General features: G+C 39.9%; 1 protein-coding gene across 3 annotated transcripts in view; it reads left to right on the top strand.

Moving 5' to 3' along the window:
• RTTN (rotatin) overlaps positions 1-18307 on the top strand; it is a 172622-nt gene that overhangs the window by 40487 nt on the left and 113828 nt on the right. For all 3 annotated transcript variants that reach the window (XR_014778421.1, XM_084778023.1, XM_084778024.1), the window contains 6 exons: positions 2977-3148; positions 5738-5837; positions 11859-11947; positions 12934-13051; positions 17386-17482; positions 18059-18127. Coding sequence is in view for 2 of the 3 variants with exons in the window: in XM_084778023.1 (XP_084634149.1) it covers positions 2977-3148; positions 5738-5837; positions 11859-11947; positions 12934-13051; positions 17386-17482; positions 18059-18127 (645 nt within the window). In the remaining variant the exon portion in view is untranslated. The remainder of the gene's footprint in view (positions 1-2976; positions 3149-5737; positions 5838-11858; positions 11948-12933; positions 13052-17385; positions 17483-18058; positions 18128-18307) is intronic.

Raw genomic sequence — 18307 nt, 5'->3', positions numbered from 1 at the left:
TGAGCTACCATGTGGGAACTGGGAAAAGAACAGCAAGTGCCCTTACCTGGGGAGCCGTTTCTCTAGCCTGAGCAATCTTAAAATTTTTACATTTAATAATGGGTATATATATGTATGTGTCTGTTTGTGGTATATATATGTGTATGTGTCCGTGGTATATATGTGTATGCATCTGTTTGTGATATATATGTGTATGCCTCTGTTTGTGATATATATGTCTATGCGTCTGTTTGTGGTATATATGTGTCTGTTTGTGGTATATATGTGTCTGTTTGTGGTGTATATGTCTATGTGTCTGTTTGTGGTATATATGTGTCTGTTTGTGGTATATATGTGTATGTGTCTGTTTGTGGCACACATGTGTATGCATCTGCTTGTGGGTGCCCACGAAGGCCAGAGGCACTGGATCCATTTAGAGCTGGAGTTAAAGGCAGTTGAGAGCTGCCTGTCTTGGGTGCTGGACTCAAACAGTATCCTGTGGACCAGTAGTAAGTACTCTTAAACTCTGAGCCAGTTGTTCATCCACAGACATTATTTTCAGACAGATAATTTTGTTTTCCCTGAAGATAAAGAACTTTGTGGAAATAAACCACTAAAGGAGCAAAAGGAAGAGACCCTGCAGATGTCTGTGCAGTGTGACGTGACGTGTGGTGCAGGAAGAAGCAGGCCAGACAAAGTCAGCACGCTCCTTGGGGCTGCCTTCCATGAGGACTGCCGAGCTCCCTGGGAAGCACTAGCAGTTTTTAATCTAGTACTGTACTCTTTTTCACTTAGCCAGTACTGGCCTTTGGTGAGGCACCATAAAAGTATATTTGTCATTCTCATAGGTAGATTAGTTATTTTTGTTCATTCTCTGACAAAATAGCTAACAAAAGCGACTTAAGAGAGGACGGGCTTATTTGGCTCATAGCTTCAGGTTACCGTCTGTCCCAGTAGGGAGGCCGCAGCAGTTTGAAGCAGCTGACCACACTGCACATGTAGTCAGCATGTGTGTAGACGGATGCTGGTGCTTAGCTCATGTTCTTTTCATTCAACCGAGAACCATAGCTCATGGGAGTCTACTGTTCATGGTTAGGGTGGGTCTTCCCACCTCAGGAAAACCTTTTTGGACACACCCTCATAAACATGCCAGAGATGTTTCTATGGTGATTCTGAATCTAGAAGTTGACAGTGAAGAATCATAAAGGTCACAGGGGCCCACTGTCTCCAGTAAGCAAAGACGTCTCAATAGGATGCATGAACAAGGTCTGAACTCTCTTTGAGTAAGAGAAAAGAACTTAACATCGTTTAGCTTAGTCATTTTCTTCATTGGATTAATTTGTATCCCATCTGTAAACTCAGTGAAGCTGGAACCCTGTCTGCTGACTAATCTTTATATCCTCACAGGGTTTATATGCTAGAAAGGAAGACACACAAAAATTTTTTTATTTTTCTTATTTCTGGCATTGGCTTAGAAGAAACAATAGCACCAGGTTAATGTCTAGGCTTCCTTCCTATCCTGCCTTTCTTTCTCTTCTGTCTTAGTTACTTTTCTATTAATGTGACAAGACAGCATGACCAAGGTAGCCTATAAAGAAAGCACGATCCAGAGGGTTAGAGACTATGATCATTTTGGTGGGGAGCCTGGCAGCAGACAGGCAGTCATGTCCCAAAGAACTAGCCGAGAGCTTACACCTGATCCACAGCCCTGAGGGCTGGGGTGTGATGGGGGATGTGTCTCCCAGTGAGCACATCTTCCCTAACAAGGCCACACCTCCTAATCTTCCCAGTCACAGCGAGTACAGACCAAGGATTGCTGAGCCTTTGGGGTCATTTCACCCACATACATCACCACGTTCTGTTCTCTGGCCTCCAGATGCTTTGTAGCCATATCAAAATGTAAAGTGCATTTAGCTCCACTTCTAAAATCCTCATAGCCTTTCAGGTTCAGCCCTGTTTAAAAGTCCAGAGTCTTGTTTGAGACTCAAGGCAGTCTCTTAATTGTAACCTACTGTAAAAGCAAAAAGCAAATGATTATACTCCCAATACAGTGTCACACAATATACCTTACCATTCCAAAGAGAGGAGAGGGGACAGAGTGAGGAGACGCTGAACCAAATTAAGACTGAAACCCAGCATGACAAACTCCAAATCCTGACTCTGTACCCTATGTTAAAGGCGGCTCTGCTCTTCCAGTTTGGCTGACGGCAGCATAGGTCTCTCTCTCGGGCTGGTTCTGCTCCCTGCTTGTGTATCCCCTAAGCATGTATCTCGTGGCTCTGACACCTTCAACATCTAGGAGTCTCCAGTCTCCTCCAACAAGGCCACACTCTGAATCCTTCCCAAACGCGACCACCAAATGCAGACCATGCATTCAAATAGATGAGCTCCTGGGGACCAGTCTCCTTCAGACTGCCACATCTTGCAGTTCTGTTTTCAGACTGGCTTCATCACTGTGCTGCCCAGGTTCATGTAAATGCCTGTGTTCAAGAGAACCTTCTGTTGTATCCTTGAGCAGCTGGGGCTACAGGTCTGACATTGAGATTAACCTACTGAAGTTGACTGTGTTATTTATTTATTTATTTATTTATTTATTTATGTTTTCCGAGACAGGGTTTCTCTGTGTAGCCTTGGCTGTCCTACACTCACTCTGTAGACCAGGCTGGCCTCACACTCACAGTGATCCACCTGCCTCTGCTTCCTGAGTGCTAGAACTAAAGGGGTGGGCCACCATGCCCAGCTTGACTGTGTTTTTTAGTCTGTGAGTGTACAATGTCCTTATTAATTATTCTGTGTTTTTAATGTTATTTTATAAAACAAAATTGTCTCCATGTAAATAGTTCTATATGAAAGATTTCTGTAGAAATAGGAAAAGAGTAGTAATGGCAGTATATATGGGGATAGTTAAACTTTATTATGATAATTATGTATAATTCTAAGCCTGTTTATAGATAGTTACATAGTATGAAATGTTGACTTAAATGCTTTTTGTTATAGGGTTCGTGCACTAGCATTAAAATTTTTAGCATTTCATCTTACTAGTGAAGAAGGGGCTGATAAGAAACGCCCATTCATAGATGCCAGAGTTCTCTCCAGAGTTGCTAATCTGTTTATTGTGAAAAAACCCATTGACCTTAAATTGGATGATAGGCGAGAACTAGTTATTAAGGTAAGCATAATTTTTGAGTTTATTACTGTCTGGTACCTTGACACATTATATAGCATGTCTTTTATGTGATTTTCTTTCTTTTTTTTTTTTTTAGACTGTGTGTGATAGGAAGGGAGATAGGTAATTTGGGGCTGGTTTCTTGTATTTGGTATTGATCTGGCTTCTGGGAATTTATCACTTGAGTGCCTATTGTCTCCAGGAATTATGCTTTGTTTAACTGAGTGTTGTGTGCTAGAAATGCAAGTTATTCATGGAGTGTCTGAAATGCATTACAGTTGAATGCAGCGAGAAGTTTTGTAATGAATTTTTGTTTATTTTTCTAATTAAAAAAAACCCAAACATGTGTATGTTTGTATATATGCTTGTGAATACAGTGCCCAGTTGCAGCAGGGCATTGGATTCCCTGGAGCTGGATTTACAGATGGTTGTGAGCCACTTGGTGTGGATGCCTGGGATTGAACTTAGATCTTTGAGAAGAGTAGCATATGCTCTTAACCTCTGAATTATTCTCCTGCTTTTTTTTTTTAAATTTTTTTTAGTTAATTTCTTAAAATATACTTGTATTAGGGGTGTGTTTGTGTGTGTATGTGCATGTGTGTGTACACACAAATTAGGCTTTTCCTTTGACCATATGTGTTGCTGGAGATGGAACATAGGTCATCAGTCTTGGCAGCAAGTGCCTTTACTCATTGAGCCTCTCACCTGCCCTTATGACCAAAGAACTACTGTCAACATAAAAATATTGACAACTGCTAGTTAGGAAAAGAGAACTTTTTTTTTGTAAAAAATATTTCAGCCTCTGATGCCAGGGGAGTTTCTCTATGATTTTACAGTGATTATAAGGTTTTTGTTTGTTTGTTTGTTTGTTTGTTTTTGTTTAAGCTCTTTACTGAATCTTTGGCTCCTTTAGATGATTCCAGAAGGTTAGCACCTGTGATGCTTAGTTCTTTTGTCAACTTGAAACAAGCTAGGATCTTCTTGGAAAGCTTAACTGTGAAAATGCTTCCGTGAGATTGGCATGTAGGCAAATCTGTGGGCATTTTCCTGGTTAATGATTGATGTGGCTCATCCCACTGCTGGTCCCTCTGCAGAGCAGGCTGTGGTGAGTTGTATAAAAATACAAGCTGGGAGAGCTAGCAGAGCAACCTGTGAGTAGTGTTTCTCTGTGGTGTCTGCCTCAGTTTCGGTGCTGACTTCTCCTCAGTGATGGAAGCTGTAAGATGAAGTAAACCCTTTCCTCCCCAAGTTGGCTTTGGAGAAAAGCAAACTAAGGCAGCACCTATTTAACCAGGGCTGTCCCTACATCACTGAGCTGAGAGAGAGCTCTGCCATCTGTCCTCATCCTCCTTTCATTTCTGTGTTGGTTTTTATTTATCCTTTGATTTGGTCATCAGCATCGGTATTATAGGGTCATACAGAGCAGTTAGTGTAGTACTGCGTTTTTTGTTTGTTTTTTGTTTTGACAGGGTCTTGCCCTGTGGCTAAGGCTGGTCTTATCATATTGGCCTAGTTTTCTAAATGCTGGCGTCTGGATTACTATATCTAGGTTCTGAAACTTTTTTGTTTTGTTTTTAATGAGCAAATGCATTCTTAGTTTTGTTCTGAATTTAATGTTTTGTGCTTTATGATGGCCTTGGTCAGAGGATTTGAGGATCCAGCTTAGGGAATCAGTGAGTACCAAATTTCTATTAATCATTGTTACCCTTATGTAGAATTTGGGGAAAGAGAGGAGAGGACTCCTGGGGTATGTGTTCTGGTTTGCTTTTTGTTGTTCTGAAAAACATTATACAAAGCCAATGTAGAGAAGAAAGGGCCTATTATGTTTTACAGCTTGGTCCATCATCAAGGGAAGCCAAGTCAGGAACTTAAAGTGGAAATCATGGATAAACATTGCTTACTGGTTTGCTCCCAGGGCCAAGTTCAGATACCTTCTTATACAGCCCAGGCCCACGGCTCACAATGGCCTGGGCCCTAAGCATCAATTAGCAGTTAAGAAAATGCTCCGTAGGCTTACCTGCAGGCTAATCTGATGGAGGCTGTTCCTCAATTGAAGTTTCTTCTTCCTGGGTGTGTCAAGTTGACAGCTGAGATTAGCTGTCACAAACAGAAGTTAGCAGAGGTTGTGAGAGAAAAGGAATGTTGACTTAGTTCTTTTTATATTGCTGCTTTCGTTATCTCAGACTCTGAGCTTAAAGTAAGCAAAACCAATCTCTTCCTGTTAAAGCTGCTGGACTTGTCAGCAGTGGCAGAGATGGTTAAAGAAGAGGGCTGTGGGGTTTGCAGCTGGTGGTTTACAGGAACAAGAGAAAGTATTCTGAGTCATAGGTCTGAGATGCTCGCCTAAGGTTCGTGTGGTATAACAGAGATGCTAGGATATTCTCAAGGTGTTAATGGATTAATGGGTGACTTAAGACTGTTAGCAATAATGTTCATTAAAAAGGGAAGCTTATATAATGGCTGTTTCTTTCTGATCCTGTTTCCCTATTACCAATCATATCATTGTTGCAAATTTACATATAAATGTTTACTTAAGTAAGCTGACTTATTGGAGAGTTGGAAACAGGTGAAAATATATGTTTTGATTTTCAGCTGGAGACTGTTGAAAAAGTGTATGAAATCTTCACCTCCGATGATGTTGATCTTGTTTTGAGAAAGTCAGCTGCAGAGCAACTAGCTGTGATAATGCACGGTAATGTTTTTGGTGTTGTTGTTGTTTGTTTGTTTGCTTGTTTTGGTTTTTGTTTTTGACAGTGCTCGTTGCTGACCTAGGGTTACTGTGCAGTAGTATTGGTTGACTGTTCATATGACTGTTCATAGTCCAGATCTAGCCCTAACCTATTTTACCCATCAAGATAAGGATGCCTCATTATATGTTTAGAATTGTTAAAAAAAAAAAAAGCAAGACCCAAAAATGTGTGACAGAACTTACTTCTAATATTTATTACTGGGTTCTTCACAAAAAGTTTGCTTGTCAAGCATGTTGTCCATATTTGATCTATAAAGTGCCATTGGGGGCATTATCAAATATATTCTAAAATAGTAATAAAATTATGAATATAAAGTTATATATTTAAAAAATTATTGGTATGTGGTAATTTTGTACATGTTGCTCAGTGAAGTGAATCAAACAGTACTTCTGGGTAAGATAAAAAAAAAAATACATTGTGGCCTAGAGAGATGGCTCAGTGCTTAAGAACAGTTGTTCTTGCAGAGCATCTGGATTCAGTTCCCAGCACCACTCACAGGCCCACAAACGTCCAGAACGTCAGTCCCAGAGGATCTAATGCCTGCTTGTGTGTATTTCGGATACTGCATGCAGTTGGTATACAAATATACATGCAGACAGAACACTGGTACACATAAAATAAAATTTAAAAGTTCATTGTAATTGTATGTATGTATGATTTATTGTTTAAAAAATGTATGTGCATGGTTTAAAAATAAAGTAGAAAAAAATACTGTCTGATTTCTTTGTACTATTGCTTAGGTTTCAAGTCTTTCGTTAGTCCCCATCTTTGATGTATGTACTTTAATGATTCTGAGATAAAGGTAGCTTTCATTTATATACTGCAAAGACGTGGTTAGCATCCCTTGGTTATCCCTGGGTTATACCCAGGACATTATTAAGCCCTGTGATGAGAGGATAGTTTGCAAAGGCATAATCATAATCAGTATATGCAAAATAACTTTTATTCTCCTAGTCAGTTGTTGTCTGGGAGGCTTACTGCCTCCTCCTGCTATTTTAGGCCTAGTCCTGGAAGCTTCTAGCCTCCATGCTGTCTAACCTAGGCCTAGACTCTCCAAGTCTCCAAGTTTAATAAGCTCACCCTCACTTGTTCTTTCTGAGCTCTGGGCTGGCTGCTTCAACTCAGCTGTTCTGGCTCAAGCTCTTTTCCCAGCTGACTTACTTAATGTGGCCTCTCTCTCTCGGCCTGGAATTGCTCTGCTTAGCCTCAAACTATTTTAGCAATCTGCTCTAATCTTCTGGATTCTTCTCATTTTCTGGTTCTGTCTGTCTTTAAGCATATTTCTGTTTTTGTTTGTTTGTTTGTTTCCTTTTTTTCCTTTCCCTTTCCCTTCCCTTCCCCTTTCCCCTTCCCCTTCCTTTCCCTTTCCCTTCTTTTCTTCCTCTCTTCTCTTCTTTTCTTTCTTGGCAGCTTCCGTACCTCTCCTTGTCCCAGTCCCTCCCTCTCAACTTCTCTCCCCCTCTGTAAATGTAACTTTTGTTTTCCATGTGTTTGGATTCCTGTCCTGACTTCCTAGATAAGGCAGTTTAGGGGAAAGAGATACAAAGCCAGGCAGTGTAGTCAGAGACAGTACCTGGTCTTTCCATAGTATCCCAGATTCCTCTTTGTTTTGTGCCAGAAACGTTTTAGATCTAACATTTTCTTTAGACAATGTATCAATTTCTTCTATTGTACCTTCCATGCATGGGATTCTTTCTTCCATCTCTTGTATTCTGCTGGCCATGCTTGTGCCTTAGTTTCTCTTCTCTTACCCAGGCTTTCCATCTCCAGGATTCCCACAGTTTGTGTTTTCTTTATTGCTTCTACTTCTATTTTCAGGCCTTGAACAGATTTATTCATTTCCTTTGCCTGTTTGTATTTCTTTAAGGGATTAATTCATTTCCCCTTTAAAGGCCTCTATCATCTTCATAACATTGGGTTTAAGGTCATTTTGTTGAGCTTCAGCTGTGTCAGGCTATCCAGCACTTGCTGTAGTAGGATAGCTTGTGGTGGTGATGCCATATTGCCCTGGCTCTTGTTGCTTGTGTTCCTATGCTGGCTTTTAGCCATCTGGGTTTTGTGGTTATTGTAGGTTTAGATGACGATATCTGAGCTCATCTTTTTTTTTGGATGGGTATATTTTGGGTGTCCCCCCCCCACTCCATTGGTTTCTGTCTCTCCTCTGTCTTCTGTCTTGAGTGGCCTAGGGTTCTGGTACTAGTGAGTCTTCAGGTCCAGTTGGGTGTTTCCCCTGGGGTTTTTGTGGCCTACATGGCCGCTGGGTTTTTGAGTGTTATTCTTCCCTCTAGAGTCCCTAATACCAGTGTGACCTGGGGTTCCTGGTGCCAGAGTGGCCTTTGGGAAAGCAGGCAAGAGTTGTGGCCTCCAAAAAATGGAGTTCAGGGGTTGGGGTACAGGTTAAAGCTATTGGGTATGCTTTAGGGGACTTGTCAGGCAAGGGCTTGGTGCAGGGTCTCACCTGGTTGTCCCTGATAAAGCACAGGAGACAGTGTGTAGTTTACTACTCTTGTGTGTGCGTTAGGGGGACTTGGTAGTCAAAGGATTGATGGGGTAGGAATCTTACCTCGTTGTTGCTGGTGCCAGTAGGCCCCTGGGAATGCAGGCAGAGCTGTGGTCTTTCTTAATAATTTTCTTAATAATTAATAATTTTCTTAATAATTAATGATAGATGTGTGAAGGCCCAGCCCATTGTGTGGGTGTCATCTCTTGGATGGTAGCCTTGGGTTCTGTAAGAAATCAGACTGAACAGACTTATTAGGAGCAAGCCTTTAAGCAGCACACCTTTATAGCCTCTGCATCAGTTCCTGCCTCTAAGTTCCTACCCTGTTTGAATTCCTGTGCTGGCTTCCTTCAGTGATGGACTGCAATGTGGAAGTATAAGACAAATAAACTCTTTCCTTCCCAACTTGCTTTTGTTCATGGTGTTTCATCATAGCAATAGTAGCTTTAACTAGGACACAGCTCACTGTCTCATATAACCCTGTTCACAGTGCCCTATCTGTGGTTTTAATAACAGTAATACAGACCAAAGAAAATAGGCTTTAAAAATATGGAAGCTGGGTGTGATACCTGTAATTAGAAGTCTCAGTAGAATGATTTTAAGTCTGGTCTGTGACCAGCCTGGAATACATAGTGCGACCCTGCCTTAAATAGAGGAAAGAAGGATGTGGGTGTGGTGTATATGCCTGTGTTAGGCGTTGGTCTGATGTATGTTGATGATAATTAATAAAAAACCATCACCCCCGGGCAGGGCAAATGAGATAGGCGTGGCTAAGGTTCCGGGCTTGGGGAGACACAGAGAATCTTGGAAAGAGAGAGACCTGAGGAGAAGAGAGGAGAAGGCTGCGCCATCATGAGTTAGGTGGGGGAGAAGCACATGGCCAGCATGGATGGAGGATTTGGCCCAGATGAAGAACATTAGCAAGTATATGGGATTAAGGATGGGAGGTAGCGTGATAGAAATTATTAGAAGCAGGTGGCGTGGGATTGGGCAGGTGTGGGATACCTGCCCCACTATGGGAAGTAGTTTAGAGGATTGATATGTGCCCTGCCCCAGGTTAACTAAGGCTATTTTAAAATGTAACAGGTGTCTGTGTCTTGATTAATTGCTAGCGAGTTAGAAAATACTGCTGTAATAATAATTACAGGCCTGATAATAAACATTATTAGGCCCTACTGGTAAATCAACAACAATATACCTGTGATCCCAGTTCTTCAGAGGTGGAGGCAGGAGGACCAGGAGTTCGAGGTCATCCTTAGCTGTAGCCTGGCCTGCCTGGAGACCTGCACTAGATGAACGAGTGAATTTGGTTAATAAAAGTTACACAACTTTTATGGTAATACTTCAGTATTACTAACATTTCAAGAGTAGAATTTGAAAATACCCTATACTGTGGTTACTGAAAATCCACGTTTTAAAGACTGGCAATAAAGCTAGTTATAGTGAAGCCTATTAGCTTAATATCAGTATGGAGATGCTTGTGGCTTTATTAGTGAGAACAGAGGAGAAAATTTGACTATAAATTATTTCCCAATACTTGTAACTAATTTATAAACTAGAATTTCTGATTCTAGTAACAGCTGTGTGTGCATCTGTGTTTGTGTATCTCTGTATAAAACCCTTAAATTTTCTTCTTAATGTTCTAATATTTGAATATGTTTGTTGTTTTTTTCAGAAATATATAGTACATTACAATTTTTCCTTTTACATTTTCTATTAACTTGAGGATGAAAATCATTCATTAATAGAATGATGCTCATGTTCAACCCATAACTACATATTACTTTATGGAGAATTCTAATTCTTTCGAGGTTATCTATTTGGAAAAGAGAAGAAATGACACAATATGTAGAAACATTTGCCATGTAGAGTTAAAATAATTCCATTGCATTCTTAAAATTCTAGTTCTACTTAGTACCTAAATAGGTTGTGTGTCTGTTAGCTTTATAGTTTTATATTTTGTATTTCATATTCCATCATGGGCATAGATGTCATATTTGCTTGTAGCTTACCTGATTTTATAGTGTACAAAATCATTAACATATATTTGTATAGTAAGAATTTGGGAATTTTGGTTTCTTTAAAAATCACCCAGTGGGGAATTGGGACAAATTCTGGGACTTGCTACTGGACTCCAGGTGAGAGCAGTATGGAAGAAGGGGGGACGGAAGGACCCAGGGGGCTCAGGAACCCCACAAGGAGACCATCAAGGCCGGTGGGTCTGAACCCAGCGGGACCTGCACAGACTGTTGCACCAACCAAGGACAATGCATGCAGTAAACCTAGAACCCCAGTTCAGATCTAGCGAATGGACAGTGCATTCTCCACGGTTGTGGGGAGAATGGAGACTGCCTCTGACATGAACTCTGATGTCCCCAATTTGATCACTTCCCCTTGGTGGGGAGGCCTTTTGAGCACATAGAGGAAGGGGAAGCAGGCTATCTGGATGAGATCTGTTAAGTTGTGATTATATGGTGGGGGGATAGGGCAGAAGAGGGAGGGAGGGTGGGAACGGGAAGATACAAGTGAGGGGATAGCTGTCAGGATGTAATCTGAGTAAATTATAATAAATTAAAATGAAAAAATCACAGAAATATCATGTTTTCATTTTAATCCCAGGGGTGGGGATATGGGCTTTTTTGCAGCAGCTGACTATGATTTGCCTTGTGCTCTAGCAGATGAAATTGCCAGCTGCAGAAAATTTCTGTGATGGTGTGACGCTTAGGATTCTGGGGACATTTTAGAGGGTACATGAATGCTAGAGAAAGGTGGTGGTTGGTTGGTTGCAGTAGTCATGCACAAAGAAGAAACAAGAAGAAAAGAGGAAGAGAAGGAGGAGGAGGAAGAGGAGGATGAAGAGGAGGAAGAGGAAGAAGAGAAAGAGGAAGAAAAGGAGGAAGAGAAAGAAGAGGAGAAGGAGGAGGAAGAAGAGGAGGAAGAGGAAGAAGAGGAGAAGGAGGAGGAGGAAGAAGAAGAGGAAGAGGAGGAGGAGGAGGAAGAGGAAGTAGAGGAGAAGGAGGAGGAGGAAGAAGAAGAGGAAGAGGAGGAGGAGGAGGAAGAGGAAGAAGAAGTAGTAATTCGATGTCCTGATGGTGAAGATCAAACTTGCCTCAAGGAGCTCAAGCCCACAGTCAGCAGGAAGCAGTCTAACAATAACGTCTCTTCCTTCCTGACCCTGATTTTATTTTATTCAGGGATCTCTTTCCTTTCCTCTCAATCCTTTCTTCTCCCATCTCTAGTGTTAGGGGGATGAAAGGGAAGGAAGAAGAGACGGGGTGGAGAAGGGTAGGAGGAGGAAGAACCCACAAAGTAGCAATGCAGGCTACGGTTTTGTCTCCGAGTTTCAGCCCCAGGTGTGCCATATTTTTAGTAGTTTGAAATTTGGATGCATAACTGCCCTGTATGTTTCAAAGTGTTTTTTAAAGCCACAAAACACTTAACTTTTAATACTATTTTTCTGTAGATGTTAAGACGCATGCAGTGGTGAAAAAGTTATGCTTAATTGAGAAGATAATCTGGTATTTAAATGAATGCGTGGGTCAAGATGGCAAGGTAAGACTATAAAGTCTGGACATTTTTTTATAAGTTGACTTTTTTAAAAAGAGAGGTTATATCTGCATGTGTGTGCGTGTGTACATGTGCGTGTGTGTGTGTGCATGCAGGTGCACTTGCCTATGCATGGGTATTTCGAGGCCAAAAGGTGACACTGGTTATCTACTTTTCTCCATCTCCAAATTATTTTTGAGGTAGGGTCTTTCATTGAACCTACAATTAACTCACATTTTTGTTGAGCTAGGTGGCCAGGAATCCCCAGAATGCATCTGTTTTTACATACCAAGTTCTGGTTTACCACACCCAGATTGTCCATAGATGCTAGGATTATATCCAGGCCCTTCTGCTTGCAAAGCAAGTACTTTCTCCACTGTGCCATGTCTCTAGCACAGTAGGTTGATTTAATTAGTTTGGAACTGAATTTAGCTGAATTTGGAAGAATACTTAAATTTTTAGTCTCAAAAGGGTTACCTACTCATCTTTTATTTTTGATTTCTACAAAAGGTCTGTAAAGGAAAACTAAGCTTAGAACTTCTGAGTTTTATAAAGAGAAGTATATTCAATGTTGCTTTTATTTTTAAGTAATTTTTTAAAATTAAAAGTATGATTATTTTATGTGTATACAGGTTTCCTGAATTTATGTCTGTACACCACGTGCATGTCTGGTGTCTTTAGAGGCCAGAAGAGGGCCTTGGATTTCCTAGAAGTCAACTTACAGGCAGTCATGAGCCACCCTGTGGGTGCTGGGAATTGAATCTAGGTCCTTTCAGGAGCAGACCGTGCTTCTTATCCACTGAGGCATCTCTCCAGCCCAAGTTTTAAAGTAATTCTTTATGTAAAAAAACAAAAACCAATCCAAACCAAACCAAAACCCAAAAAACAAACATTTAACATCTTTTCATTTTATTTTCATGTAATTTAATGATAAAACCATTAAACTTAGAATAAGATAATGTGGTATATTTTATCTCGTTTCCTGTTGGCAGGTTATAGAGTGCTTGATTCCACCATGCCTCACCCTCCTGAGGAAAGTTTTATGTGCTGACCCAGTTGTCCGTGCTTCCTTGTCACAGCAATCTTCTCTCTTGACCCTGTTATTCAGAGGTGAGTAAAGAAGGGAACTAGTGTAAGCTGTGAGCGCTCATTGCATGGCTGCAGGAAGCATTTACGTCCCATTGTACTAAGAACAAAGTTCCTTACTGTTATACTGGAAAGTAATCATGAAGAGCATGATGCCTTTGTGTAAATACAGTTGCTACCTAGGTAGGCAGCAGCTGAGAAAAGCTGAACTCTGACTGCTGCACCTGCTTGTTGGTTTGTAGCTCAGTGCTTACGTGGTGATCATTGTCTTTGAGGAGATCAGCCAACTGCCCTTTCTTCCTTTAGTGTCTCTGTCCTGCCTTAGTCTTCACTTGTACCTTTGCATTTGCTTATGAGCTTAGACTGGGATTGAGACTGTAGGCCCAACTAAATCACACTGAGTGACTTACTCTGAGCATCTGTATATGGATGTAATTTGAAGAAGCATTTAAAAAAATCCATGTTTAATTTAATTTTAATGACATTTGGATAGAAAATATGGGTTTTATCTTCTTATCATTTGCTTTTATATAAAAAAAAAATACCCAGGTCTGTTTTAAAAGAATCAGGGTGGACTTACTCAGGGCCAGAACTGAAGGCCAGCAAGCAGGGCACACGGTTCCCTTAGACTGTGCGTCGAGCCTGCTGCCTGAGATCCACTGAGGGGCTGACCCACAGAGGCTCTGTCTCGCCTGAGCAGCACAGAGTTCTGCAAGCACTTCATTGCCTGTAACTTCTGGGGCTTTTTTTTTGTTTTCTGTTTTTGGTTTTTTGAGACAGGGTAGCCTTGGCTGTCCTGGACTTGCTTTGTAGACATGCTGGCTTAGAACTCACAGAGATCCACCTGCCTCTGACTTCCTGAGTGTTGGAATTACAGGTGTGTGTGCCTTTATACCTGGCTACTTCCTACAATTTTTGTCTCACTGCTTTTAATTATTCTTCCCTCCCAATTTGTATCCCCATGGTGTCCTTAATTATTCTAAAGAGGCATTTTGGTCAAATATTTCAATATTTTGTGACCTGGTAGGCACTGATGAGATAAATCAGATTTATATTAGAGTATATAGTATTATAAAATAATTTTATTTTAGCATTTTCCCTTCAGTGATAATCTGTTTACAAAGTGTGTCGGACACAGTCTATTTAAGAAACATTTGCAGGACTGGAGAGATGGCTCAGAGATTAAGGGCACTGACTGTTTTTCCAGAGGTCCTGAGTTCAATTCCTAGCAATCACATGGAGGCTCACAACCATCTGTAATGTGATCTGATGCCCTCTTCTGGCATGCAGGTGTACATGCAGGAAGAGCACTGTATACATAATAATAAATAAATAAATCTTAAAGAAAAAAAAAACATTTACAAAGTTGAAACCAGGAAAAAAGACTCTTTTTTAAGGTCAGAAAATTTTAAGTGCAGTGTGATTTTTGTTTTAACGTAGTGCTCACCTGAAGGAATAGTAAGTATAGATTTATGATTTTATCTTTCTCCTTTTAAAACATAATCATTCTTTCATTTGCTTTCCTTTTAAATTTTGTTTTTTGAAACAGGGTATGGCTGTGTAGATCTTTCTTGTTAGAACTTGCTATATGGACCAAGTTGGTCTTGAACTTGAAGTGATCAGCCTGTCTCTGCCTTCCGAGTGCTGGCGTTGCAGGTGTGCTCCACTGTCTAGCCTCCAGTTTCTGTATTCGTGTTAATAATAATCCTACTAACCTCATTTAATTTCATTTAGTCTCTCATTTATCCATTTTAATTTAAATTATTCAAGTTTATGAGTACCTAACGGATACTAAAGCTCTTTTACAATTGTGGGATGGTGCTTGGAATTAAGCGTAGGTCCTGTGTGCGCTAGAGAAGAGCTGCACCGGAGAGCCACCCCCTGCTGCACAAGCGCTTTCCATGGCAACATAAGCTGTATTGTCTTTTTTTTTTTTTAATCAGTTGTTCTCTCTCATGCATGAAACTTTCATTTTTTTAACCAGCTACTCTGCCAGGAAAATCTATTCCTCTGTAAACATTTATGAAGCACATATTATGTTGTGGGTGCAGTGGGAGGCCCTTCTGTCAGAGTTATGAGCATGGCCAATGGACTGTCAAAGACTTTGACCAGTAATTACAAACACAGCGTAGTAACACCTGATGTGGGACCCCTGGAGCCAGAGGAAGTGCTGAATGTAGTAGTATCAGGGAAGTATTACATGGTGCGTCTAGGAAGCATGATATCTAAGCTAGGGCTTGAGATTTGGGGGTTCAGATAGACACGACTCACTTACTGATAGAGGAAGAAAGTATGTTGCATATCTTAGCTCGTTAGGAACAATGGATTCGAAGGAGGGTGGATGAGGGGAAATGGTAAGATTAAAAAGCAGGGCAGTTCATGCAGGAGCTGGTAAGCCTGAGTAAAGACCAGAGAAGGCTATTTGAGGTTGGTCAATGGGAACATGTATTTTAGAGATTACTCAGTCCTAGCATGGAGAATTGATTCACAGGCTTTAGTGATTACATAACCTTGCAAAGCTCTGTTTTGACTTATAAGCTTGCTATGACAGAATCTTGTACTGTATTTCAGAGGTAGAAACTAACTAGATAGTATTTATTATACCACTGTAGAGGGAGGTAATTGAAGTTGCAGAGATATTTGGGGACTTGGGCATAGTCATAACTAGATTTGTGGTAGAGGCAGGAGAAGAGCTCTAGTTTCTTTATCTTTTTTCCAATCATGACTAAGTTACATATCTCCATTGCAAAATTCTGGACAGTATAGAACTATATAAAATAACATTTTATAGGTTTTCATCATCTTTTAAAAAAATATCTTCAACGAATAATGTTGTATTGTTGCTTCATTGTTTCCGTTTGTCATATTACTGGATATTTGCTTCAGATTTTTTGTTGTCAGAAAATCATTTGTATATCATCTTATACATTTACTGTCATTAGAACTTCTACTCCCAGTATGGAATATGGTTAAGTTCTTCTCCAATGAAAAAAGAGCTGGTTTTCTTCACCACTCTGCCTTCACGGGTGTGTCTCATTGAAAAATTTTTTGTAGAGAAAAATTGTAGTTTATATAGTTGGGGATGGGAAAATGAGGCTGTTGGAGGAGGAACTAACCAAACTAAAGCATGTGTATAAAGAAGTATTGCTCCCTGAGTAAAAAAATAAAATGAGGAGTATAGTATTGCTCATGTGATACGAGAGCCCTGACTTGGAGCTGGGTGCGAACTGAAGGTTTAAGCAGATACTGGGCAGGGCTGTCGGGGAACGGATGGATGGGGTTAGAGAAATGAGAGCTCAGGATGCACAGAAAGTCCTTATGAAACCTCACTAGTTTGTCAGTTATTTAAAAATATAACAAGAAAGGAGCTTGTCATATATTAAAAACCTTTAATAAGCTTAAATATTTTATGGAAATAAAATGTAAGGTAAGGATCTAAGTCTGTTTTAATCCCATATCATAACCAGTTGTATTCCAGAATTTTTTTTAGTATTTAAATATCCAAACAATCTGTCTCTGCTGAGGAAATTGTCTGCTTAACATTGGTTCATTTTTATATGATTCTTATTTCTTTACCTTTTAGATTATATTTTTAGTCATGGTAATTACATATTTATTTTTTCTTACAAGTAGGAAACTGTATTCTATAGCCAGATTTCTTGCTTGTGTTTCTATAACGTTGAAGATTCTGTATTGTCACTACTCCTGTGTGATGGTACAGCTATTCCAGCTTTAGAATTCCTTAGTTTGCAGACTGTGCCATTGGGAATGTTAGAGAAGTAGATGGGGCTATTTTATGTTGAAAGACTTTACTAGTGCGTGGTGGAGGTCGTGTGATCACTGCTAATCAGATGTCTTTCCCCACAGCTTCTCATAACAGAGAAAAGGCAGAGTAACATAGCATAAACACAGCCTTTTAGCGTTAGGTCTAAGTTTAGGACCATGTTTGTTTTTAAGACGCAAAATTATAGAGGATCTCTAGTGAGAAAACTCGGGCTGGAATTATGTAACCCAACAAAAGCATCCCCTGAAGCTGGATCACTTTGCTGAGATTACCTGCAGCTGGGCAGTGCTGAGTGAGCAAGTCTGCACATGTGGCTCTTGGACCAGTAGTGCCAGCATTTTCTGGGAACCTGTTAGAGACGCTCATTATATATGTAGACTGAGAAATTGTTGTATATGCCTTCCTGGTAATTCTCACACGTTTGTTAGCTTGAGAGACAGTGTTTTAGTTATGTCAGTTTTTCTGGGTTATTGCTGTATTTCTCTTTCTTTCAAGTTAAGACATTTTAAAGCCAAAGTTTATTCTTTCTGGAATTGAAAATGTATTGTGAAGTCGCATTCCTTTTATTCCTCAGTTTCCTTGATATTTCATGAAGATTGTGCTGTGGTGACTGAAGTTGGGGCTGTGTTTTGTCTTCTATTGTTTGATGAAGTGTCAAGAATGGATACATGGTGAGATATGAGGACTTTTATTCGCTTACCCTTAGCTCTTTAGGTCTGATGCACTCCTACAGCAGCGCACTGAGTTCTTGTGACTTAAAGCCTTTTCATGCTGTGCACATGTACTATGCTCTTTGGTGTGAGTAAGTGTTATTTAAATCCCATGGGTTCAGAAGTCACCCTGACTTACATTTTTGAGCATAACTAAGTATGAAATTGAAATTATTAGTGATTTTTGTCTTGGATATATTTTTAGTACATGTCTTCAGCTTTGTGTGCTTTACAAAGTATAACTTAAAAAAGTAGAAAATATTTAGAATGATAGTCTCTGATTAACCTGGCCTTAAGCATCAGGGGGAGGAGCCACAGAATTTACTTGCTAGTATATCCACTTTATTATATGAGATCTTATTATATGAAACTACAAACCAAAATGCAATTTACTCTCAATTAAGGTGGTAGCAAACACTTGACTATATTGAGTTTTAGACTTAGTTATAATCTTGAATATAGTGCTCAAGAATGCAGTGGGCTGTACTATATAGAAGTTTGACCTACTCATTTTTCTTTTTGCTTTCTTTTAAATAGGTCTCTTAATCCTTCTAATAAACCTTCTTTGTCATCAGTCTTCAGTTTGCCTGTTTCAGTGTTTAGAAGGTAAAGAATTTATTTGTCTTATTTTCATGGCTACTAAACTATTACTACACAAAGGGGAATTTGCTGTCTGTAATTTGTTATAGTTTTCATTTAGCATTTTAGTCATTTAATTGGCAGTAATTTCATATTTTCCTCTTCATCATCCTTTGGAGAATCTATAAATACAGCTCCCTCTAAGCA

This window comes from Acomys minous (genome assembly GCF_964271855.1).
Source record: "Acomys minous genome assembly, chromosome: 4".
Taxonomy (NCBI): domain Eukaryota; kingdom Metazoa; phylum Chordata; class Mammalia; order Rodentia; family Muridae; genus Acomys; species Acomys minous.
Note: the sequence above shows the minus strand (reverse complement) of the source record. Positions and strands in the feature narration are given on the sequence as shown.